This window comes from Perca fluviatilis, chromosome 22 (assembly GCF_010015445.1).
Source record: "Perca fluviatilis chromosome 22, GENO_Pfluv_1.0, whole genome shotgun sequence".
Classification (NCBI taxonomy): Eukaryota; Metazoa; Chordata; class Actinopteri; order Perciformes; family Percidae; genus Perca; species Perca fluviatilis.
The window spans coordinates 12,443,793-12,469,414 of NC_053133.1; the positions used below are offsets into that span (position 1 = coordinate 12,443,793).

The 25,622-nt window shown below is 40.7% G+C and overlaps 1 protein-coding gene across 9 annotated transcripts in view; it reads left to right on the forward strand.

Moving 5' to 3' along the window:
- relch (RAB11 binding and LisH domain, coiled-coil and HEAT repeat containing) overlaps positions 1-25,622 on the forward strand; it is a 38,617-nt gene that overhangs the window by 10,589 nt on the left and 2,406 nt on the right. For 2 of the 9 annotated variants that reach the window (XM_039789800.1, XM_039789805.1), the window contains 25 exons: positions 1,488-1,582; positions 2,138-2,255; positions 2,406-2,563; positions 3,801-3,876; positions 3,960-4,055; positions 4,838-4,861; positions 9,186-9,298; positions 9,586-9,676; positions 10,244-10,291; positions 10,430-10,501; positions 10,612-10,752; positions 10,957-11,121; positions 11,687-11,834; positions 11,941-12,097; positions 12,210-12,333; positions 13,022-13,070; positions 16,571-16,650; positions 17,105-17,211; positions 17,700-17,799; positions 19,338-19,420; positions 22,341-22,404; positions 22,519-22,657; positions 22,784-22,900; positions 24,534-24,622; positions 25,235-25,305. In XM_039789800.1, coding sequence (XP_039645734.1) covers positions 1,488-1,582; positions 2,138-2,255; positions 2,406-2,563; positions 3,801-3,876; positions 3,960-4,055; positions 4,838-4,861; positions 9,186-9,298; positions 9,586-9,676; positions 10,244-10,291; positions 10,430-10,501; positions 10,612-10,752; positions 10,957-11,121; positions 11,687-11,834; positions 11,941-12,097; positions 12,210-12,333; positions 13,022-13,070; positions 16,571-16,650; positions 17,105-17,211; positions 17,700-17,799; positions 19,338-19,420; positions 22,341-22,404; positions 22,519-22,657; positions 22,784-22,900; positions 24,534-24,622; positions 25,235-25,305 — 2,525 coding nt within the window. Of the gene's footprint in view, positions 1-1,487; positions 1,583-2,137; positions 2,256-2,405; positions 2,564-3,800; positions 3,877-3,959; positions 4,056-4,837; positions 4,862-9,185; positions 9,299-9,585; positions 9,677-10,243; positions 10,292-10,429; positions 10,502-10,611; positions 10,753-10,956; positions 11,122-11,686; positions 11,835-11,940; positions 12,098-12,209; positions 12,334-13,021; positions 13,071-16,570; positions 16,651-17,104; positions 17,212-17,699; positions 17,800-19,337; positions 19,421-20,133; positions 20,217-22,340; positions 22,405-22,518; positions 22,658-22,783; positions 22,901-24,533; positions 24,623-25,234; positions 25,306-25,622 lie in introns of those variants that run through there. The other 7 variants (XM_039789804.1, XM_039789807.1, XM_039789801.1 and 4 more) reach the window with 6 other exon arrangements.

The following is a 25,622-nucleotide window of genomic DNA, read 5'->3' on the forward strand; positions in this document are numbered from 1 at the left end:
ATGTACATGTATGGGTGTAATTCACGGATGTACAGTTCTTCATGAGTTGTACCTTCCATACATCAATGTTGGATTTGTTTTAATGAGTGAGTCGGTCGGGTATTTTGCTTTCGGCCGCATTAAAAGCTTTGTGATCAGATTTATTTTGCTATTCCAGTAGAAATGGGTATTCTATTATCATAGACACACTGCCCTTTTTGCTCGGACTCTTTAAGTCATGCAAATAAATAAAGTTAGGCTATGTTTACACGGAAACGATCTGGAGAGAAAACGCAAAAGTGGCGTTGCGTTATCACTTTTTATTCTGCGTTTAGACGAGCGTTATGGGGGGGAAATCTGCGTGCATATGGTGACGCAAAACTGTGTGAAATTCGATGTAGTAGTCACTCCAGGTGACAAGGTGGCACTGCTACACAACACCACCAAGGCACCCGCCTGCCTAGAACCTTCATTCTACTTCTCTCCTTAGTAGCGCGAAACCAAAACATGCCGAAGCGAACAACAAAAGCTTGTCTGAAAAGACGAGGAGGTGGAGTTGCATGTTTGTCTGATGATGACCGGCACAGTTGACCGTGATAAGCCACAACACAGCACCCACGGGAGCACCACCAACACCCTGAGTCTCGCGGCCCTTCAGCCGCTGCTTGAGAGCGAGAGGCAGCGGGCAGAGGAGGCTGAAGCAGACCCTCCTCTGCCCGCTGGCCGCTGCCACTCGCTTGCTCTCTCTCTCTCTCTCTCTTGCTCTCTCTCTCTCTTCATCCGCAACGTTGTCGCCTGCTCTGGCTCAAATGAATAGCCTACATATCGTCATCGAACTATAACAACCTTATCCACATTGTTGAAATCATTTTAAATATTGAGCCATTACATTGAAATTCTAACAGGAGCCTATAATTTCTGTAGCCTACTCCATAACAACAGACGCCTTTTTCTCGTCTCTCTCCACACCTCTGTCTTCAGACTTTTGCGTTTTTACCCTTTAGACGGTAACGCGACGGTGGAGCATTTTTAAGATTTCCACTCTGGAGGGTGGTTTCACTTTTTTGCGTTTTTAAACCCCAAAAACGCCGTCGCCGTATAAACGAAAGGCACATCCGATAAAATATTTTTTCGTTTTCACCCAAGAGCGTCATCGTGTAAACAGGACTAGCTGAAACCATGCTTTACACACTTTTTGAGAGACAGCGCCAGTTTCCCCTGACAGTCAACTGCTTTTATTTATCAAAGCAAAGTAGTGGTCTACAGAGCTATAATGATGATTTTTTTTTTTTCATATATTTTATTGGATACAATGTTGAAAAACTTAATTGCCCCCTCTATATTCCCATTGTTTCAGTAAAAGGCTGTGGAAGTAATTGAAAAGGGACTGCTTCTTTCAATAAAGTAAAATATGTCACCAAGTCATGAAGAGTTTTGACTTATTGAAGTACCTACTCTTGAGCTGAGGAAAAAAAAATTGTCTGTGTAAACTTTTTGTCTCTCTATAGCAACAGACAGAAGTTGTCCAGGAGTTGGAGTACCAGATAAGCCTCCTCACCAATGAGAAGCAGAGCCTAGCTGAGCAGATCAAGAAACTGCAGAGGTGTGTGCCGGAGTGCATGTTTATGCTAATATATAAATGAATCCGTCATTATGTAAGACTAGTACTACTGGCTATGACTCTGCATACAGTTGTGATGTGCTATATATCATATTAAGCATATGACTACTGTTGGAATGCTATGATGCTGACCCAGTTTCTCTCAATACATAGCAGTTATATGCCATTACAACAAAATCATTCACAACTACCATTATGGGGAAATTAGAGGCATGCGTGAAAATCTAGAAATATTTTCAGCACATTATTACCATAACTGTGACCAAAACAGGCCACGAGGTAGAACCAGTATGGAAATTTCCCCCAAGCACTGCTCTGTTACGTGAGTGGAACCTATTTTCCTTCCACATGGAGTTATTAAGATTCAGACAAATTAGCTTTACCACAATCCAAAATTGTTGAGGCATTTTACATAACTGCTCTACCACTGCTTTTGAATGAAAGAGCTTTGTCTTGTTGACTCACTCCTTCACTAACACAAGTTATGTAGTGTTTTCTGACAGGGTTCTTTCATGTCTCCTTTCCCCTACGTCACAGTGAGATTCAGACACTGAAGAGGACTGTCTCCTCCCCACCTCCGGCCACTCTGGACCTGGGCTCCCACAATATATCGAACTCCACAACCACCACTTCCTCCATCGACCCTCTCGCCGTGGTACATGGTCAATTTGAATATGTAATACAGAGGCTTGTGTTACTAGTACCAGTGTCCTGCAATAAATAAAAGTGATAGAAAGTGAACCTTTACACGTTTCTTGATGTAGTTTGACCCATTTATTCTAACTTAATCTCATGTTGCCCTCAGCCTCCTACAGATAACGGCCAGTATCTGGACATCCGGAGGGTTTCAGAGCCTGAAACTAACCCAGACCCTCCCTCTTCTCAGAATATTTCACACCCTCACCCACAGTCCCACAACAAGCTTAAGAGTCGGCCTCCTGTCCAGTTTGATCAACCTAACAGGTGAGTCCAGAAAATTCTGTTCTCTCCTGTATAGACGGATATAAATAGACGCTAGAAAAAATGGCAATCCTTGTATCAATAATGTTGAATTTGTCGATGGTGCGTTGCTTGGTACACTGTATGGATGATACGTTAGTTTCTCAAACTCAATCCTTGCAAATTTTTGCTGTAAGGTTCTTGAATCTAGAGCTGCAAGGATTAGTCGATCGACAGGAAAATAATCGCCATCTATATTGATAATTGATTAATCGTTAGTCATTTTTCATCCAAAAATGGCAGAAAATGCTGTTTTCAGCCTCTCAAATATGGAGATTTTTGTTTTATATCATCTTAAACTAAATAGTTTTAGATTTTGGACAAAACAAGACATTAAAGCCATCACCTTGGAGTTTGAGAAAGTGGGATGGACATGTTTCACTATTTTCTGACATTTCATAGACCAGACAATTGATTGATTAATCAAGATAATAATCGCCAGATTAATCTATAATGAAAATAATCGTTGCAGTTGCCGCCCTACTTGAATCTAGAATACAGAAAATGTATACAGACTCAGAACTGTACATGTTACTGCCACACAGCCCTTCTTGGTGTAGTTACTAAATGTAACCACTAGATGGATGTAGTTATCAGCATATGCAGCCAAAATTGACAATACAACAGCACAGAACTTTTCACTTTTCTTCTTAAATATATGAACATATACATAACACACACACACATATATATATATATATATATATATATATATATATATATTTATTTATTTATTTATTTATTTATTTATTTATTATTATTATTAATTTTTTTTTTTTCTCACCAAAATCCCAGCCATGCTGTAGTATATTTAGTGCTCCGACATCTAGTGAATCATTCGGTCAATGGAATACTGTGTTTACTATATACCTATATATTCTTATATATTTCCCTTTATCAGATTCATGTACAGTTCCAAAACATGAGTGGCAAAACCCAGTTAGTCATCATCTGCTATAACAGGTCCCCAATAATGTCTCAGCCAAACTCCATCTGTCTATAGATGTCTTTGTTTTATTCCACTGAAATACACGGCAGTGACATGGGAGACTGGCTGCCCTAAGCTCTCTGGCAGGAAGGCCCAGTCCAATCCTCAATCATTCAGTGGTCAGGGCAATCTCCAGAGTTGTTGTGAAGTACAGATGAAGTGGTAAAGACAGTAGTGACTGTTTTTGGTCTCTTGTTGTTTATGATGTCGCAGAAAGTTATCCCCGGCCTTCCAGCAAGCCCTGCTGTCCTTCTGCAGAATGTGCTCCGACAGCCGCCTGGGAGCAGAGGTTAGCACACTTTCACGTAGACTCACAAACAGTATATTCATGACAGCATACAGTACAGTACATAATCCTCCTCTCATTTCCAGGTGTCTCGTATAGCAGACAGCGAGGAGAGTGTGATGTTAATGCTGGGCCGCTGCCTCCCTCACATCGTCCCTAACGTCCTGCTTGCTAAACGAGAGGTAACCCCACTTCCGTAGCTCCTCTTCTCCTCCTCCCTGTACCCCGTCCATTATTGTCATCATCACAGTCTTCTGCTCGTAGGATCCAATAGATACACACACAGCAGCAGGGCTAAGCAAGGTGAACATTTCGGGAACCTTACAGAGAAACCAGTCATCTTCAGCTTGCAAATTCCCATCCAAACTATGTCTTCCTAAATGGGCAGTGAACCAATTCTTAACAACCCTTACCGAAGGGGTTAAACATGATGAAAGTGTTTTTTCTGTTGGTGATTCACCCATTTCACCATCTGTTATTGTAAGAAAGATGTTTGCTTTGAAAGAACACCACCCTCTTCTTGGTTTGTGCCACAAGGCATTCCCAAAATCCAACTCACATGCAGCGTAGTGTACTTGGCTGTGATGTAATTGGTGTGATTGCTGGTTTGTTTATGATAATCATACTAATGTCTCAATTTAACCTAATGTACTAATGCTGCACTTAGCACCTTTCATCTTGTTACGCCCTCGGCCTGTCTTCTGACAGGAAGCTTAAGGAATAAAGCGCTCATTTAGACATTTGCAGTGCCAATCATAGACTTTCGTAACCCTGCAAACACCCAGCTGACTTGTGTCTATCTATTGATTGGGAATTTCACCTTCTTTTATGACGGCGTTTGTTTTCACCAGTGTCGTCATCATTTCTCCTCTGGTGTTTTGCCTTTTGCATTTACTGGTTTTATTTTTACTCTTCTCTTTTCGTCTCACTCATTCTCTCACTCTCATGCATGCCTCTCTTCTAGAGAATGGTTGCACATCTTTGCCAGGTGAGTCTTTCACACACTCATCTGCATGGTTCTCACATGACATGTAGACCTAAAATATACTAATGCCCAGCTCCTGTTCGCTACAACTGCTGCCATATTCGGGGCTGACTTGCCAGAATTGTTATTTTCATTAATTATAATTGGCTCTGACATTTCTGTAAAATGTTAAGGACGTTATGCTATCTAGCATTGTCATAAAAAGAAATGGATTTATAGCCAAAACCTGAACTAGTATGCAAAGATGGTTTAATGTATGCAGTTTTAGCCTTACAGTAGGTGGGTCATGTATGTATCTTTATTCTAGCATTTTCTGATTGGTTCCTCATCTGATTTATTTGCTGAAGTGGCTTTTGAGATTCTGGAGTGACTTTAATTAATCTGATAACATTTTCTAGCAACCTATTTAAAAGTAGCTTCATGTTTATATGGCTTTTTTTTTTTAAGTCCTCGATATGAGGTGTGCAGTGATATTCCAGGTTAAGGTAAAACAGCTTTTTGGGGAACATGTTTGCTTTTGTTTTCACAATTTGAATATTCATTTCTTCTGAGAAGAGCAGGGAAGGAGACTTTACAGTAAAATTGATTAGACATCAACAAGCTATTACTTCTTGAAAGCTATAATGCAGACACCCACACAGGTGTTCTGTTTACTGTGTGTGTCCATTTGTATGTAATTTGCACCAGAATTTTATCTATCTTGCACCCGGCGCAGCGCAAAGCCCGACGCAAGTGTCTTTGCTAGTTTAAGACCGACGCAGTTGTCAATTTCCCGTCCTACGCCCACGTCGTTTAAAGAGCAAATGCACCTGCGCCCATCTTTGCACCCATGGGCGTGCTGGTCTTACAGGGAGGTGTGTTCAGGTGAATTCTTGGCGTATTGCTATCTTGAGGCAGCGGGAAGTGATCGCGCCATTGACCAACAAAAACCTGGTCTAAAGTCAATAGCGCAGCATTTCATTGTTATTTTAACAGCGAATTAGTCAAATGTGCCTAGGTTCGTACACAGCGCGCGCACACTATGCTTGTTACACACACACAGGAAAGCGCAGCAGCACACAAACATGCAAATATTTAAATATTAAATATAAAAATATTACGGTTCAAACCCACCATCATAATAGCAATGCGCCAAGGTACAAACACGCCCTAAACGCACCTGCGCTATGCGCTTAGATCGTTAAAACAGGGCCCCATGTGTTGAAACTCAATAAGACAAAATGTGTGTTTTTGAACACGAGTGTTTTGAAAGAGGTAAGTCTGGTTAGGGTAGTTTTCAGTCAGGCTGCTTTGCATATCACAATGTTGTTGTTGTTTTAGTCAACTTCTGACAGTTATAAAGAGAGCTTAATCTTTTTGCAAAATCAAGATAGACAAACTGGGGGATGGCGAAGATTAAAACACAGCAGAACATTTTAGCCTCTGGGTCTGAGTGGTGTGGACTTTGTACTATATCCGTTAGATTCAACCATGACATTGCATACACACACACACAGCTGCTCACACTTCCATCTCGCAACTTGAAGCTTTCTAACCACCCCAAGCCTGGAGACACACCTTTAGTTGTCTGAATGCGACACCCACTTAAGAACAAAAGGTGTTTGGCTTGAAACGTTGGAAGGATGCATTAAAACTCTGCCTGCCACCTGGCTGTAATATCAGACACTGTAAATCATTAAACATTGTGTTTTTCCTCAATATACTGCACTGTACTGTAATTTATGCAATGTGGTTGTATTTTCTTTTTCTTTTAGTGAAAGAGGCTTGATTTGTGGTCATCAGCTACTGCACTATTTTCTTAATCCTATTGCATATACAGTAAATATGTGCTTTTCAAGAATAATCACTATGAAGAAAGTAAATGTATGCTGTAACAACTGACTTCCTTTTTCTACTGGCCAGATTAACTGTGATCTTTAACGAACTACTGGCAAGACAAAGAATGTTGACAGCTTTATCAGGGCTGTTATGAGACAAAAGATTAGGAGTTGACGTTGAGGACATTTGCTGTGTGTTTGTTCTCAAATTCTGGGTTGTCTGATAATGCAGTAGAAAGTCAGTATGGATGAAAAACAAAAGGAAATCGATTGAAAACAACAGGCACCTGGAGGAGAGAAGCATGTGTAGCAAGTCACATAAAAAAAAATCTAAAATCATAACCCATAGAATATCACACTGCCTGCGACGGCCAACAGACGGTCCGGCAAAAACGCAGGTCTTTCCATTCGTTTTGGATGGGGGTAGTGTGTTTAGTGTGTGGGGGGGGGGCGACACTCAAAAAAACGCAGTGGGCCGGCGGCGAAAAGTTGAGACCGACTCAACTTTTGGAGAAACGCAAAACCCCACGTCACGCTGTGGTAGCCAGTTATGTAACCAGCGATCAGACTTGTCGGTGTGTTTTGAGCTATGGTTTGAGGTGGTGTGAGATTCCCGTACGGTAAACAGGAAACATCCCTGCCTTTATCGCTGCCACAACAAAGTTTTAAAACACAAGCACTGAACTGTCTGGGAGTTTGTGTAATAGCTGAATGTTTCCTGCAACAACAAAGCACTAGCTAAGTCTCGCTCATCTCTTATCTCTCTCTCTCTCTCTCTCTCTCTCTCTCTCTCTTTCTCTTTCTCTTTCTCTTTTTCTCTCTCATTCCCCCGTGAAATAAGCTGCCTTCAAGTGCGGTCGGAAACGTCAAAATCTGTGAACGATCTGACCGAAAACAGAAATTGTGAAATATAAAGTATACTAAAGTCTACTCTAAAGTCTACATAACAGGACGTCACTTTCAGATTACTTTTCTTGGTGTGAATGCCCACTAGGGCATAGTGACGCTGCATTGTATGATGATTGTATGTGTGGATTTAGCTGCAAACGAGATATTCATCAGTGTATCTGGGAATCTCCTGTGTTCTTATGTTCTTTTGATGTTAAACACAGCATTTTTGCACTTCATTTGATTATTTGAATGCGAGACGGTTAACAAAGAAATTCCATTTTATAATAAAGATTCAGATAAGACTTGTTAAGATGGAATGTGAATGTGGAAATCAACATTTGATGCAGAGTCTTGCACATAGTGGTCCTCGGACTGGAACGCGCAGTCCCTCGGCTCTTTGAAGTAAAGCATCAGTTCCCTTGGCCTCTGGGTCCTGGCGTCGTGCTGTCCACTCTACCTGCCCACAATGTTTATCCAGCACTGGTCAGATGTTTACCCTCCTGAAGAAGTCTTCCCATCAGAAACACAGGAGTATGCACAGAAATAGAACAGGGTCAGCATGGGTTCTGGCTTTTCAGATGTGTGCTGAATTCCTTTATTTGTTTTATCAGGCCAGTGCTGTCAAGTCTCCAAAAATCTCTCTTGATGGTATTTTCAGAGGCCAGCGCAGAAGATTATTCAATGTGACAGTTAAATGTGCCCGAATTCAGTTAATATGTAGTCTTTTGTAGCTTTTTGACGCTTGAACTGATTTCACCCATATTGAACTTGTTATGTAACCACTTAAAATGACCCACTGATGCTTAAATTCCATATTTTTACTTTTTATAAGATAGCCAATGGCACTGACTTCAGAGGGCTGGTCCAGCATTGAGCGAGTGACTCATCACAGCCTATCTTTACCCAAGTGTCTCTGTCAAGTCCATCTGTCTGTCCAGCGTTGGGGTTTTGCACGGTCTTCCAGCACTTGGCAGGAAACTATGATATCTTCCTGGGAAAAAAATAGTTTGTTTGAAAAAACATATTTTTAACTCTGTATGCACTCTCTAATTTGGGTGTGTGTGTGGCGGGAATTTAGGGCTGACCACAATTTGGCCATGGAGGCCCTGTATCAAGGGCAGCTGAGCTCTCTCCCCTCTGGCTGGAAGGTCCGTAAACTCTATCTGAACTCTGGGATAGAGCTGTGTTGTAGTAGGGGAACTAGTTCAATAGGTATACATGTGTCTGTCTAAATGCAGCTGTGTGTGCATGCACTATTTATGTTTCTACAGTACGTGGCTCTAATTGTATGTGCGTGACTCAAAAGACAAATGAGTCAAGGTATAACATCAACAAGGTATTGAAGGTAAGCATGTTTTCACTGGTGTTGACGGACTCCTTTTTGTTTCAAAGGTGACCCCCGTGTTTCTTTTTTTTCCTGTGACTTTTCCAATTTTCTCTCCTCTTTTTAATGAACACCTACCTGTTTCCTACTCCCCGTCCTCAATTGACTTCCAGGCCCTGCTTGACTGCTACCGACAATGCTTTGCCTGTGTGTTTCAACCTCCCTTTCTTTTTGCAAAGTAATCTAAACTGATGCCACATCTCTCTCTGTTTCTCTCTCCTTGTTTCTCCTTCAGGAGTTGATCCCACTCATCTTATGTACCGCCTGCCTTCACCCAGAGCCTAAAGAGAGAGACCAGCTCCTCCACATCCTCTTCAACCTAATCAAGAGACCAGATGATGAGCAGAGGTGTGTGTGTTTCTGTGTGTGTACAGACAGAACAGTATGCAATATTCATTATGCTGGCTGATTGACTTCTTACTGAGGATTGTTTAGCCCCAAGATAGAAAACTATGACTTTATTCAGCAGCGTCTCCTATGTTTCTCTCATGTTTCTCTCTCTCTCTCTCTCTCTGTGTGTGTGTGTGTGTGTGTGTGTGTGTGTGTGTGTGTGTGTGTGTGTGTGTGTGTGTGTGTGTGTGTGTGTGTGTGTGTGTGTGTGTGTGTGTGTGTGTGTGTGTGTGTGTGTTTTTAAGACAAATGATCTTGACAGGGTGTGTTGCGTTTGCAAGGCACGTGGGTCCCACACGTGTCGAGGCTGAACTACTTCCTCAGTGCTGGGAACAGGTACAGTGCATACATTGCAGGTGGCCTTTGTTATTGAATATGCTTTCGCTAATTTTCTGCAGTGGTAATACAACAAGGGCTTCGCCCACACAAATGCAGTACTTGCCCAAGTTGACTTTTTTTTTATTGTGACATTTTTTTTGTTTTTGAGTTGTTGTTTTTTTTCCTTAAGCCTTCTGTGACACTTAATTTCCACTTCGCGGGGGATGTTTCTCTGTTCTATTTCAGTACAGAGACTATAGCAATAATAACCATGGCTATTTTTGTTGATGTTTCCCCTTTGTCACTTACCTATGTAGATTTGACTTAAAGGAAATTAGTACTAACGACAAATTATTTTTGCAAGAAATGTTCAAAGTTCTAATGCAAAAATATTTCATTGTGCAATATATTAGAAACAAATCAGAGTTGTGTCTTGTATTTAGTGAGCATGCCAATTCAATGTTGTTGTAATTGCATGTTCTGACTGAAAATCACTATCATTACCTCCATGGTGTCCCTGACTTATATGTGATAGCGGTCTTGTTTTCCTTGTCACCTCATGCAACACATTTATGGGAACAACAGCTGCCAGAAGTTTGGAGGCTGAGAAAGACCAATAGCGGTTTCCACAGGGTCAGCATGTTGATGATATTCAAGTTGTTTCCATTCCATGGTGGCTGCCCTCCAGTCTACTTCTCCCTTCCTTTCAACTTTTGTTCCTGTATTTCTTTTAACACTTTTTCCTTTAAATCTTGCACTCTTCTTCTACAGATTAACCACAAATATCCAGAGAGGAGATTGTTGGTGGCAGAGTCCTGTGGAGCCTTAGCACCATACCTGCCTGTAAGAGCAAATTGTGCATACAGAATTAAAAAGAGATTTTACATGTAATATAGATTAATCAAAATATAAATGAGCTCTCTATCTGTTTTGCTGTTTTTCTGTCTCTGCAGAAGGAGATCCGTAGCTCCTTGGTTTTGTCCATGTTGCAGCAGATGCTAGCTGAGGATAAGGCTGACATGGTCAGAGAGGCTGTGGTCAAGAGTCTAGGTATCATCATGGGTTACATAGATGACCCTGACAAATACTCCCAGGTATGTGTGTTATGAGAGGAAAGTGTGTCAGAACGCAAAGGTAAAGTGTTCAACTCTCTGTTTCTCTTAAAACAGTGTTACAGCAACAATGTAAAAACGAACAGTAAAATAGCCTCAGGGGTTAACTTTGCTGTTCCTGTAAAATGCTCAAATCGAATGTAAATCTTCATGCTCATCTCCTGCACATAACTGTGTGTCTTCCAGGGTTTTGAGCTGATGCTGCTGTCACTTGGGGACCCATCAGAGCGGGTGGTCAGTGCAGTCCACCAGGTCTTCATTCCTGCCTTTGCTGCCTGGACCACAGAGCTGGGCACCCTGCAAACTGCACTCATCCCTTCTCTATTGGCACGTATAGAGAAACTACTTATGGTAAGTGCCTGTGTGCATGTACTGTAACTTCATGGCTGGACCTAAAACCTTTCTGGAGCCTTTCTTCCCCCCCCTCCTGATAGTAAAACATTGAGTTTGTTGAGCCAAAGACATCCAAATGATGTGTACAACACTGTATGTTCAAGACATGTGATGTGCAGTAAATGAGAGGAAAAGAATATTCAGAGCAAATGTGTGAAATTATAGCAACATTCTTTAAATATGTACCAGAAAGTCATTGGTAATGTAGGTAAACATTGTAAGGAAAGTATCCAATACTACAAGCAATGTGTATTTTGAACATGTGTATATTCTACCCTATAAAGAAGTCTGGATGAACACACCATATGAATAGCCTCTTGTCCTCCTTGATCTCTCTCATTACTACATACTAATGCAATCTACAAAAGCATTAATGTTGTGTTGATGGTACATATAACAACACTTTATTTCCAAGCTACAGATTTTGGCACCATACAAACAATTAGTTGCACTTCCTCACTTTTGCTTTCTTTATTTCTCGTTTGCCTTTTGTACCTCCCTCTATACCTCCCTCTTTCTGTAGCAAGGAGAGCACGGTCTGGATGAACACAAGCTACACGTGTTCCTGTCGGCCTTGCAGTCTCTCACCCCTCCTCTGTTTGCTGTGGTGCTGCAGAGCGCACCATTCACCAGCAGAGCCAAACTCACCGGAGACATACCTGCAATAGAGGGTAGGACACAAACACACACACACAGAAGTAACAAGATGAAGTAGTAATTGTTAAAGCGGTACTTTTCCTTAGTTTCTATTCTGTTCATGTGTCTTTGGTCCTGCAGTGACCCGGTTCCCCAGGCCAGCTTCTCCCCTCCAGGACGTGGCGACCATCATCGGCAGCAGGGAGATGCTGAGTGCCCTGCTGCTACTCTACGACTACCAGCTAGAACATGAAGGAACCACCGGCTGGGACAGCCTGCTATGGGTGGTCAACCAACTGTGAGAAATGCACACACCCAAGTCATATATACAGTATACACAGACAGCTTTGCACATGGTATCACAAAAGCATACACAAACAATCACACACCCTGCTCTGCTCTGTCTCCAGCCTCCCGCAGCTCATAGAGATCGTGGGTCGTATCAATGTGACATCATCGACCTGCGTACATGAGTTCTCTCGCTTCTTCTGGAGGCTCTGTCGCACCTTCGGCAAGATTTTTACCAACACTAAGGTAGAGCCATATGACTCTAAGGCTGGGTACCGAATTCAATACTTTTTAGGCACTGACCGAATTGCCTCTAAAGTACAGGGTATCAAAAAATGCCTGGTCATTCATCACAAGGTGTAAATCTCATTAGCGTCAGTAAGCCAATAAGCATGCAACATGCATCTACCAAGATGTAATGTTTATGATTGGCTGTCTAACGTTACACGCCGTAGGGACGCGCAGGAAAAACTTTGTTACGCACAGTAATTTATCTTTGTTTTATAAAATTGGTATAGAAAAAAGCATAGTGTAGGAACAGGTATTGAAGTCACGGTATTGGTATCGAATATTTTTGAACGATATCCAGCCCTATATGACTAGAAATTAAACATTCCCCTGAGAACGCAAAATACTGTGCTACTATTTATACATTTTCAGCCATTTCAAGTGTCTAAATTCTAAGTTTGAAATGTATGCACTATTTTTGTTTTATTATGTCCTAGCATTCACACATTTATCTAAAATTCTCACAAAGCAATACTTCACTTTTCACTTAAGCAACATTAGACCTGTCAGAAATGATGCAAAATACTGTTTATTTTTTTCTGAAATATTTGTTTAGTACTCACTACAGAGTAACTTTTTCATTTAAATTTCAATGATATTTATAAATGTAGTGATGACATTTTGTTTATCCTCATGACCCTTATAGGTTAAACCACAGTTTCAAGAGATCCTCCGACTATCTGAAGAGAATGTTGGTGAGTGCAGATTAAACCTACACATAAACACACAGATGTGCATTTGTTGTAAGATGTTCTCAGCTCTCTCAAGAGAATGTTGGTAGGTGGAGTTCAGGCGCAGACAGTGTTGATGTAAACAAGCTATTTGGAGTCAGTTATGGGTGTTCCCCTCTTTTTTTTTTTATGGATTCCGGACATGTTTCTGTAGTTATAAGAGGTGCTTGGTCTGAACTGGCTGCCAAGTGATTTAGCTTTGGTATTGTGGCCATTTATGAAATGTGTTTTGTACTGGTTCCTAGTCTGTGTTTATGTCAGTGTAGGGCTGGGTGATATGGCCAAAAAAAAAAAATCCCCAATTTCTTCACAAAAAATCTGATTTAAGATTTAAATGGATTCCCCCTCCCTCCTTAAAATCAATCTGCAGATGACAAAGAAATTGTTCAAAACAAGTTTTAACTTTATTTTGTTATGACTCATACACACACATGGGGCATGTATACCATTATGATTATTCATGCCAAATGTGTGGAAATATAAATTATTTTGAGTGTTTTCCCTACCATTGTTTTGGGGGGGAATGACAAAATTATATAATTAAGATATATATTCAATAAAGCTGTTTTCACACATACAGGTAATTCACTTCTCGTTCCTTGCCAAAAGTTCAAATCATTTTGACTTTAGTCGCGCAACTTTGCCCCTATTTTCACCTGTTGCTGAGTAACGTACATTAAAGTCCCATGGTCTCTTGAATGCAGCATACCTGGAGCAAGCTCCTTCATAGTAACTAGCGGTAAAAAAAAACGTCGAAGAGGAGTTCCGTGCTACAAAGCGGCGATTGCTAGTTGTTCAAGCAGCTACAGACCTCCGTCACAGATCGTCGTACCAGCGGTATAGTAGATGTGTTGAGCCGCAACAGAGTTCCTCAATACCAGCTCTGGTGCTCCGGATGGTGCTCCGTCAGGTCAGCTGTAGTTGGTGGTTCAGTTATCCGAGAATAGGTGACTGTCAGCCAGGTACAGAGCACCACGAGCTGCCGGTCCTTACGGTTAAGTAAGTAATGAAATGACTAGTAAGAAAAGAACTAATGTTAGTCCCTGTCGCTGCCATGTTTTTTGTGTATCTCTATGGCAAACGTTCGGGGGGTGGGGCTGGGCGTATCGATCTAAATATCGATAGTATCGATACCAAGATGAGTATTGGTATCGGATCGATACTGTTGTGATGAGATCGATACTTTTGTTCTAGTTTCTATCCGAGTTCATGCGAGCACAGCGTCTCTCCAAATCTGTGCACAGTGTGCAAACAGCGCATCTCTCTCTCTCTCTCTCTCTCTCTCTCTCTCTCTCTCTCTCTCTTTCTCTCTCTCTCTCTGCCCCTTCCCGCTCCCTGCTCTGCCGGAGAAGCGCTGTGTTGAGTATTCACTCCAGCTGATACAGACACTTCCACATGTGATGTGTGCAAAAAAAGTAATTTGCCACTGTGGTGACACCACCAATTTGCATAAACACATTAAAGCATTAAGTCACCCGAGAGAGAACTCCGAGCTGCAAAAAAAGTTGAGGAGGGGGCAGAACCCCAAACCAGACCCCCAACACAGAGACAGAGTCTCTGGCAGAGGATTTTCAGGTATCCAGGTAATCTCCAGCATTAAGCAATGCTGTTCACAGTGATCAGAGAGGCAATTTTAGCAGACTGATAGAACTACTATCATAAATTCAGCCAGTTGAAAAAAATCATAATTGTTTCACTGGAACTCAAAAATATACACATATATTATTTTATTATTTTTATACCGTTACATTGTTTTATATTGTTCTAGTTAGTAAATAACATTTCGATTTGCCTAAAATCTTTGTCCTGTGTTTTATCCTAATCATAATCAACTAACTAAAGGCGAAATGACAAAATGATTCAATGATGGTGACGTTACAAGTAAAAAGTTCACAGTATCGCCCCCCCCCCTAGCGGGGGGAGGGCTGAGCCCATTCAGAACTACGGGAGCCCCGAGGGGTAGGCCTGTCACGATAGTCAATAAATCAATTAATCGCACGATAAAAAAAATGAGCTCGATAATTTTTCTGGCCATGATAATTACCATTTGCATGCTTGTTTGTTTGGGGGGGGGGACAGGCTCGGATAAATATAGGGTACTAGGCTCGGACATACACACCGCTGTGGACTTGTGTCAGTCTCGCAAGCGGTTTCAGGAAAGTGGCTGCATGTGTTTGACAATGCACAGAACATTAACGGTACAAGCCTACAGCTGTCCGCGGACACGGAGTGTGTGTGTGTGTGTGTGTGTGTGTGTGTGTGTGTGTGTGTGTGTGTGTGTGTGTGTGTGTGTGTGTGTGTGTGTGTGTGTGTGTGTGTGTGTGTGTGTGTGTGTGTGTGTGTGTGTGTGTGTGTGTGTGTGTGTGTGTGTGTGTGTGTGTGTGTGTGTGTGTGTGTGGGCCCGACCTGCAGAGGAGCAGAAGCCGCACCTTCGCCAAAATGAAGACTGAAAAACAGAACTATTTTGCTACAAACATTTACTCGCCATGTGGCAGATAGCCATATAGATAGATTTAATTTATTTATTATATATTATTTAAATGTAATATTTAGTGTTAAATAATTGTTAAATGTAGTACAGAGTCTGTAGTCTATCCCACAAACACTCGAGGAATGCTGCAAACATTTGACAGCCAGCAGGCTATGAATTACCTGGGAGAACATACGTGTCACAAACGGCAAACAATAGCGTGAAAGACGACATACTAAAGAGATCAAAGACATATTGTGGATATTTAAAATGTCTTCCAGTTCCAGTGTTAAATATTCTTTAGAAATAAAAGTTTATTGATCTTTGAAAAGGTGTACCTGCATTATTATGCCATTATCATTATATTAGATGAAAATGGTCTCTCAACGACAATATTATCGTTTATCGCAATAATTTCTGGGACAATTTATCGTCCAGCAAAATTTGTTATCATGACAGGCAGGGGACGAGGGAAGCGTCGTTTTTTTTTTCATTTAAACAAATCAACGTTAACTACACATTCGAGTTAATCGATGAAATCGATTTATCACCCAGCCCTATGTCAGTGTGACCCAGTCATCCTTTTCAGTAGATTTTTGTAAAACCACAAGGATGTAATGCATGCTAGACACTTTGTTACAGACACCGTCATGCTACCAAATGCCTAGTACAATATACTAGACTGTACCTTACCTAATCATGTCCTGTCATGTTTAAATGTACGTTGGTGTATTTGTAATGTCCCTGATTAATTGGGCAAAGCAGATAATGGTAATTCACATGATATAGGGTTAGGGTAGTTAATGATTAACTGTTTAACTGTTAACCGACAGTAAGAATTTTGACTAATTAATCAGATAAATAGTTAAAAAACTAAATCATTAAAACAAAAATAAAGAAGTTATTAAAATACGTACGTGCGTGCATGCGTGACCCAAAATTGTGCATACAGGGAAATGTTTACCTATTTTGTTCTGTTTTATTCCTCTGTCAGATGTTTCAGCAGGGAACGATATTCTCACTAAAGCTACAGTCCCCATCTATGCCACTGGAGTACTTACTTGTTATAACCAGGTAAGTTAATAGCAGATTTCAGCCAAATAATAGAGTGAGTGAATTGAAGTTGATGTATTGAGTATTTTTGGCCCCTATTCTTTCGTTTATGTCATAGTATTTATGTAGAGTGTGAACTACATTACATTTTGAGTCATTTCTTTGTCACAAGGGAAATTCCACTTAAAAGAAACTAAAAACACATCAAGCCACCACATGTTTTTGTTTCTTGTTTTGATTTTAGGTTCACAAAATGTATTTATAAATTAATTTACCTTTCAACACAACACTTCCAACAAAACATTGTTCAGAGCAACACATTACAACTCATGCTGACAAAAGATTTTATGCTGTCCCCAAATACTGTAACTGATCTGTAGAAACGTGCACACATATGTACATATTATAATGTAGATTCTAATGTATTTCTTGCCTACATGATGTAACTGATAAACATTCTATGATTTCTGTACAGGATGAAGATCGCAAGTTGTTGGTGGGTTTCCTGGAGGATGTTATGACAACCCTGTCTCTGTCCCATGCACCTCTTGACAGCCTGAAGGCCTCCTTTGTAGAGCTGGGGTGAGGCACGCACGCACGCACGCAACAAATGGCATAATCTTTGAGAAAAACCGATGCTGACACACATAAAAGCTGATCAATTCTAGTAGCTGATATGTTAAAAACTATTACAGATGGTTTCAAACAAATTTTAACATGCTTGAGTAATGTAACTGCTCTGAAAATCTTAATTGATGTAATATGATGGTGAAGTTCAGAGTGATGCTAGATTCAAGCTTCACACATTCACAATGTTAACAATGGTCTAGGTAATGAGTTTTACAACAGCAGATTGAATATGTTGCATTTGTATTTACTTGTTGTTTTTTTGTGATACAAAATATCTCCTCTTAAAAAATATGACGACTTGCTTAAACACACACTTCCTTCTGTATAGACTAATTGAAATGCAGGAAAAAAAAAACTATTCTCTCACAGTTTTGAAAGTCAGTTGTTGGTTGACAGCTGCCACAATATTACCCAGTATTTATGTTATGCTCTCTTTTCAGTGCCAACCCAGTGTACCATGAACTGCTGCTCACTGTTCTGTGGTATGGGGTAGTCCATACCTCTGCACTAGTACGGTGTACTGCAGCACGGATGTTTGAGGTAGAAAACACACACACGTACACACACACACACACACACACACACACACACACACACACACACACACAGATGTTTGGATTGTTTATCAGATATAAATTTTACCTTAATTTGTATCAACAATGACACATGTTCTTTTTTACATGTTAGCAAGACATAAGAGTAAATGTTTACGCTATATATAGTAGTAGAATATAACACGGCTGCACAGTTATGGATACAATGGTCATTTAGATTAATTAGTTGTGTTTTGTGTGATTATCTGTAATTATTTAATTATCCTATTAAAGCATCTAAATTTCACAATAGACAATGCATTTTTAATATAATTATATGTAGTGTATTATTGAGACAAAATTGCAGTCATACACAATTGTGCAGTCCTACATTATAGATACTATATTCATGTTTACCTTTTTGCTGTACATGTGCTAGCTCTGCTTGCTATTCCTGCTGTTTAACATGCAATTGGTGAATAAAGTCTACTGTAGCTCATAAGTGGCCTGGTTCAATCTGTATGACTAGACCCTCCTAGTCAGTGAGTGACATCAGACATTTCACTGTGCACTGGTCTCAGAGTGGACTATATAAATATCTGCTGCATGTCAGAGAAAGACTAAAGTCAGCAACCTGAACATATAGTCAAAAAGAGTTCAAGGCCTGTTCCTTTTCAGTGTTGTTGGAAAGTATAATTCAATCAGAAATGTTTTCTCATGAATATTGTTTTTAACTTTTTCTTCTTGTTGAAATATAATACTACTACTATTTGTCAAGGGCGACAACAGTTTCCTTGTTTTTGTTCTTGCCACGTTGTCAAGGCAAAAGTCCTGGCCTAAACCACCATAACATATCACATCTCCCTGTCCTTTTGAGATCTGTGCACACTTTAGGTCAAATATTGGAATGATGATCTAGGTATCATTGTTCTAAACTTGGGGGAGGAGGAGTGGTAGGCTGTATTCATGCCCCCGTTTTGTGAAGTACTTGCCCTTTCCCAACACACCCCACTGTCACCATTCCATAGTGACTAGCTGTCCACCATTGCTGAAACTGTGGGTTGAATTGTGGTCCTCTACCACAGATCTCAGATCAGATTTGTCAACCATTTTATCAATTTAAAATGTATTAAATACTAATCTGACCTGGAGTCTGTGGAAAGAGATGTAAAATTATTTGTGCAGTTTAGCTATGTTGGCTTCGCCATTCCTTCTGCATACATACGTGTGCATGTATGTGTGTGTGTGTGTGTGTGTGTGTTTTTGTTTGCGTGTCTGTGATAGTGATTGTGTGTGTGTGTACACACTTGCTCGATACATGCAGTGCCGTTCCGTGCCTTGCAGCTATGGTTTTTGGCATTGTATATCACTTTCTTCCTATCTTTTTGTGTTTGTTTTTTCTTTTCTTTTTCCCCTCTCCTTTTGTGTTTTGCTTCTTTTTTTCCCCTCCCTTTTCTCTCTATCTATTGGCGGTGTTGCTCGCTCTTGTCCCAATGCCCCGCCCACCTCTGTGACATCACGCCTGGCTCTGTCCAATCCGAACAGCTGCTCGTGAAGGGGGTGAATGAGACGCTGGTAGCTCAGAGAGTGGTGCCGGCTCTCATCACACTGTCTTCCGACCCTGAAATGTAAGTGGAACAACAACAACAATAAACCGCACCGCGTCTCTCTCCCCCCTTCTCTTTGCCGCCTGAGAACTATCACACTGAAACAAGTCTGTACCTGCCAGCCGCAAATCCAGCACAAAACAATTTCTCAAGACACTACCTTCATTGATAAATTATTTATTCCATTTGATATCAACTTCTTACAATTTCAGATTCTTCATGTTCTCCATATAATTCTCCTTTTGAATGGTATAGTTGTCAGTGGTTGTGTGGAGTTGCTCCTGTGTAGGTTTAGGTTGGGCCATGGGGTGGTTTATCAGCACAGCCCCTGTTAACCCTAACACTTTGCATGTTTGCATCACTAACCCACGCCAGCTCTCATCAGTCTGCAATACTAACCAGTTCAGATTTGTGCGTGCACATTGCTTGCATTCGTCAATAGCACAGTCCAAGCATGCTCATCTGTAACCCGCACCCTCTTCCTCCCCACCCAACTCCGTTCAAGCAGGGCCCCTCCTCCTGACCGATGTGTCAGCTAGTGGTTGGTTATTTTCACCCCGTCTTTCTCAGTTTTATCCTGTCACTCTATTTTCCCCCTCTTTCTCCCTCTCTATCTTCCATATCATCTTTACCTCTTCCCTTCCCCCCTCTATCTTTCCCTCCCTCCTCCTGTCTCTGTCTCCTCCCACCCTGCCTCTCCCTCTCTCTCATCCTGCTCTGTGGTGGGTTTGCAGTTGGTTCTCCGAGGCATGAGTGAAGCATTAGTAGATCGCCGTGCGGCTCCGGCCCTTATAACTCTGTGCAGTGGGCCTGAATTGTGAGTCAATCGACACAAGAAAACCTCTCTGTAAACATTGTCATTTTATGGGCTGCATCCTTACAGTGTGAAGCAGTGTCCTCCTAGAAATGTGTCTCGCTGAGCTTGAATGGAAAAAAAAGCTCTTGTGACAACAAAACCGTTCAGTACATCTGAGGGTAAATCAGAGGCAGCTTCGTTAACCACCACAACTATGTAGTGGGAGAGGAGACTAGAGCCTGATGTAATTTGCCTCTCTTCCTGTATCCTGTATCATCATTCAATGATCCTCTGATCTGGATCCCCAGTGATTGGCTACAACATTTTAAGTTGGATGAAGATTTAATTCTCCCCTAGTTTGATCTTGTGGCACACATTTGTCTTTTTAATTGCAGTATAAACATGCAATGCTTTGACAGTTGTTCAAAGATTATCTCTTCTACAAGCAAAAAGAAAACCCTTTGGGCTGCCAGTGTACATCCGGCTTTCATGATTGTGATTAGACAATTTGATGAAATTAGTGGTAACACTGTTGGAATGCAGCCCTTCTCATCTCATTCTCTGTATTGAAATTCACATGCTAATGGGTACACACTTGACCCGACTTGTAGATTCAACATATATTTATTTTAAAATTGTACCATTTTTGGCATGGTATCCTTCACGTATCTTGCTGTGTCCACGATCAGTGGACTATAGAGTTCAAGATGGCTCAAGTGTATCTTTTGGTCTTTCCTGCTTCTCCTGACAGTGGAATGATTATCTAACATCACCCTACCAGCACCCATTAATCTTGCTTATCGCAGTTCTTCATAATCATTGAGTAATGGCAGATATTTTTTTATTATGCATTATTATGTTTTAGTATTTTTAATTTAAAACATTTTTTGTTAGCTTTTATTGGGATTGTTAGCTCAACTATAATGTGATGAATATTCTTTAAAGATCTAATCTAGGGTTCAATGGAGATCAGGGTCAAATTATTATTAGCACCATTTAGCTAGTTTTATGTTGTAGAGAATTACGATACGAGGAAGGTTTTGAAACATAGGTAATTTTGTGTACTAAGGATCAACCGATCAGGCCGATACCGGTTAATGAACCCGATAACCGATATTTGGAGCCGATATGCATTTATAGTGAAAATAAAAATGTTAAAGTCAAAATTAAGATTTTGGAATGTTACAAACTCCAACACAAAACTTTGTTTAAATGCTTTAAGCAATTATTTAATACATTGGAAACTTTCAACATAATATACAGTAAAAGATAGTCCGATAGTGTTGTGGGCGGGACATTAAGTCAGACTCAGTGGGGAGTGAAACCCAAGCAGAGGAGTGTAGCTGTAGTGGAGCCTAAGTAGCGCACTTTTTAATTCATTAACTTTATCGGTTATCAGGCAAATAATCCCTATTGTGTACCTTTTATATATTTGATGGGTCAATTGATTGGCCAGATTTTAAGAAAATAACATCTAAATAGATCAATGGAAATCAGATGATCATTAGAACTGCCCAGTCAAATATAAACTTAGTAGATCAACAAAGTTACAAATGTTATTGTATGGCTCTCCAATATGTGAGCAACCAACTCAGTCATCGCTGTGGTTACTAGCATGTCATTATTATAGTTAAATAAAACCTAGAACATGTGTAAACCAAAGTAGTACTATTTCTTTGTGGTTTTAGAATTAATGTTTATCAGGCATGAGTTAGTAACATTATTTAAAAAAATCTGAAAATAATAATAATACACTCATTTTTATAGTGCTTTTCTAGACACTCAAAGACGCTTTACAGTTTTGGTTACAAACAGACAAAAGGTACATGACGGACAAGACAAGGTTACGTGACAGACAAAAAGAAAAGGAAACTTTGTTTAGGTGCAAAAATAGCCCCAGGAAACCTGATTGGGGCTTCCCTACTATTGATGTAACCTGAGGCTCACTAGTTGTGGTTGATGTGGTTAAACAATCCCATGATTTAAACCTTTTCAAATAAATCTGCAAATGATGTGCAGATAATATTTTACTAATTCTGATTCCTGCTTAAAGGCACTCTTATTGAGAAATTGGAGACTGCCTAAAATAGTGTAACAGTGACTATGAATGGTCAAACCATTGTCTTGCTCTCCTGCTGCTTTTAGCTCAGTGAGGATATCTACTATCCCTGCCTTTGGTACCATCATGGAGACAGTCACCCAAAAAGAGGTAGGAAACTGACTGCACACGTGGCTAATATGCTGAAGATGAATTTATTTAAATAAATAATGTGACAAATCACTATAAAACATGTACAAACATCCTTTCTGTGCGTGTGTGTAGCTGCTGGAGCGTGTAAAAATGCAGCTGGCATCATTCCTGGAAGACCCTCAGTATCATGATCAGCACTCTTTGCACATGGAGATCATCAGGACGTTTGGAAGGGTTGGACCTAATGCAGAGCCACGCTTTAGAGATGAGTGTAAGGACACAAATACAATTAAAAAAAGATTCCAATAGTGAACTAAGTCTAATCTATTTCTTTTTATTGGACTCTGCCTCTCGTGTGCACTAACTTTTTGTCTGTATTTTGTTTTTATTCCTCCAGTCGTGTTACCGCATCTACACAAGCTTGCGCTGGCTAACAACAGCCAGACGGTGGAGAGCAAGAGGATTGACATCGCCACCCAGCTGTTTGAGGCCTACAGTGCCCTCTCCTGCTGCTGTATCCTTCTATAGGTCAAACCAAATGGTCTGTGTAAGCGGGCCCACATATTGGTCAGCTTAGATTTACCTCCTCTAGGAGGACTTTTATTTAAAGTCCTGATACTAGCTATATACTGTACTTATAAATTAACAGCCAGATAATCTTGTGAAATTTAAGGGGGAAAGAATGTGCAGTTCCCTTGTCAGCTCACACATACTTTTTTATCTATTTCCAAAGGATTTACTAGAAGTCTGTTTCATGGTTGGCTTGGGTTCAGGGTTAGCTGTTGTAACTGTGAGTCAGTGGGAAGGTCCGTTACAATAAGCTAGCTGCACTGGTTAGATGTTCTCCTGAATGTGCCTGTATGGTACGTATCAGCGTGGCCCCGGTGCCTGAGTTTGTGGTTCGCTGTGTGTGTTGGCAGAGTTTGCCTGTCATTTGGCAGGAGGAGAAAGGGAAAATAAGCTGCCACTATTTTGGGGCTAGAGGTAATTACAGGGCTGTTTGAGCAAAGGAAAGGATGAGAGAGAGGGACTGAACATCAACTTCAATTGTTTGTAACAGTTCCCAGGATAGGACTCACGTTTACATTACCTCTGCTCTGTCTCTTTCACCCTTCTCTTCTGTGATTTTCTCCTCTTACTATTTCCCTTTTCTCACACTCTTATTCCTCTCTCTACTCCACTCTTCTCAGTCAACCCCACCCCACACACACACACAGACACACACACACACACACACACATGCATACATACACATGTAGAGGACAGCTGGTCTGAGGTTCATTCCTGTGGATCTTTGTCAGGCTGTGATTTCACAGTGCAGTAGTGTCCAGGAGGTATAGCCCTAACCTCAGAGGCTTTACCTCCCACTGCACTTCTTTCTCGTGTAATCAGTGTGAAAAGCTCTGAAATTGTGCATTCCTATCTCTCTCTCTATATATATAGATTTGTTCACTCTGTGTTGCGTATAGTTCCACTGGCTATGACAGGTGGCAGAATACATACAATCCTGGACAAAGTACCATTGTGCTGAAAATTTGAGTTTGTGTCAACCTACTTTGGTGCCATATAGCAATACATATATGTTAAGGTTTGTACAATCAAATGAAAATATTTTCACTTCATTCACTGGCAGATTTTCTTTTTATATTTAAAATTATCTTTAAGTAAAATCCACCCCTCTGTAATGCCTGGAAGCACTATCCAAAAAAAAGTATTTGCAACTGCTTGGCCTTAAAAACACCATCTTTTTAGTTTCCATATCCACGTCTGGATAGATAAGGCATTACATCTCCACTCTGAGATTTATACATAAGAGAGTTATTAAAATGTATAAAATAGGGTTTTTACTTTTTTTTTTTACTTACAGTGACCATGAGCAGTTTAGCACTGTAAAGCTATATATACAGCTATTTTCAGTTAAAAATGTGTTGGTTTTGCTGTCTTTTCTCATTAATTAAATTCCCAGATCATTTCATTTTAAAGGGAACACCCACATTTGGCTTTTTGAAACCCGCCCAGATAGTGACAAGATAGCATTTTGATTCCTACTCAATAATAATGCATTCATGGGGCTGCAAGGTGATTTGGATCAACTGGCATTTGAAACTGTACTAGTTTTTCATTCCCGTCCTTAACTTCCTGTGCAGTCATTTCTGAGGAGGTGATGGTCAACCACTTCCTGCCTGGCCTCAGGTGTCTCCGCGCCGACATGGAGCAGCTCTCTCCTGAGCACGAGGTCAGCAAACACTCCTGCACGCAGAGGGGGGGATTCCGTACACGTATTAAGACTGACACTGTATCTAAAACTCACAATGCACGCGCGTATTTAGTCTCTCGTCCGCATACTCACGCACTGATGGGCCGGACCGTCTCCCTCTTTCTGTCTGTTTTTCTCAACGGATCTCGCATAATATCGGTGAAGACAGACAGCCTGACTCTTCACCTCTTTCTCAGACACACTCATACACACACCTCTGCCATTTTTATTTGTGTCTCAGAATCTCACGCGATCCATTTCATGTGAGCGTTTTCCCGAGGCTGACTAATGATCAGCTGATTCTTTTCCTCTGTACACATCCGCTCTTTCTGTGAAGTCTGCATACCAGATTCTAAGACAGGAATTATTTTCCAAACTGGAACTTTTAAAGCATTAAAAAACATACAAATGCATAAAAGTCCCGTTGGGACAGAATTAGACCATATGCCATTCTGTCTACCACTCCAGTAGTTTAAAATGCTTTTAGTAACTCATGAGATTCAGGTGGTGTTTTTTTTTTTTTTTTTTTACAAAGAACTTTTTGGGAAGTTAACCTTTCAGTTTGTTCTGTCTCTGTCATATCCTGCACAGGTTATTCTGAGTTCTATGATCAAGGAGTGTGAAATCAAGGTGGAAAACAGAGGAATGGCAGACGCACAAGGGTGAGAACATCTCATTCACACTGCCACTTTGTCTGAAATAATTTGAAAAATATTGGTTATTATTGCATGAGAGCCAGTGACAGCAACAAGCGATGGCCTTAAAGCAGTAGTTAAGAAGAATTTGGAGGGGGAAGAAGTAGTCCTACTGTGAGGAGAGGGGGCATTTAACAGTGTTGGAACTGGGCCCGTATTGTGGGTTTATCCCCAGGGAAGAGGAGAACATGTAGAGTGTTGGAACCACACTCATTATGTGGGTATCTTCAGAGAGAGAGAGAGAGAGAGAGAGAGAGAGAGAGCAGAAAAATGAGGGGAGTTGT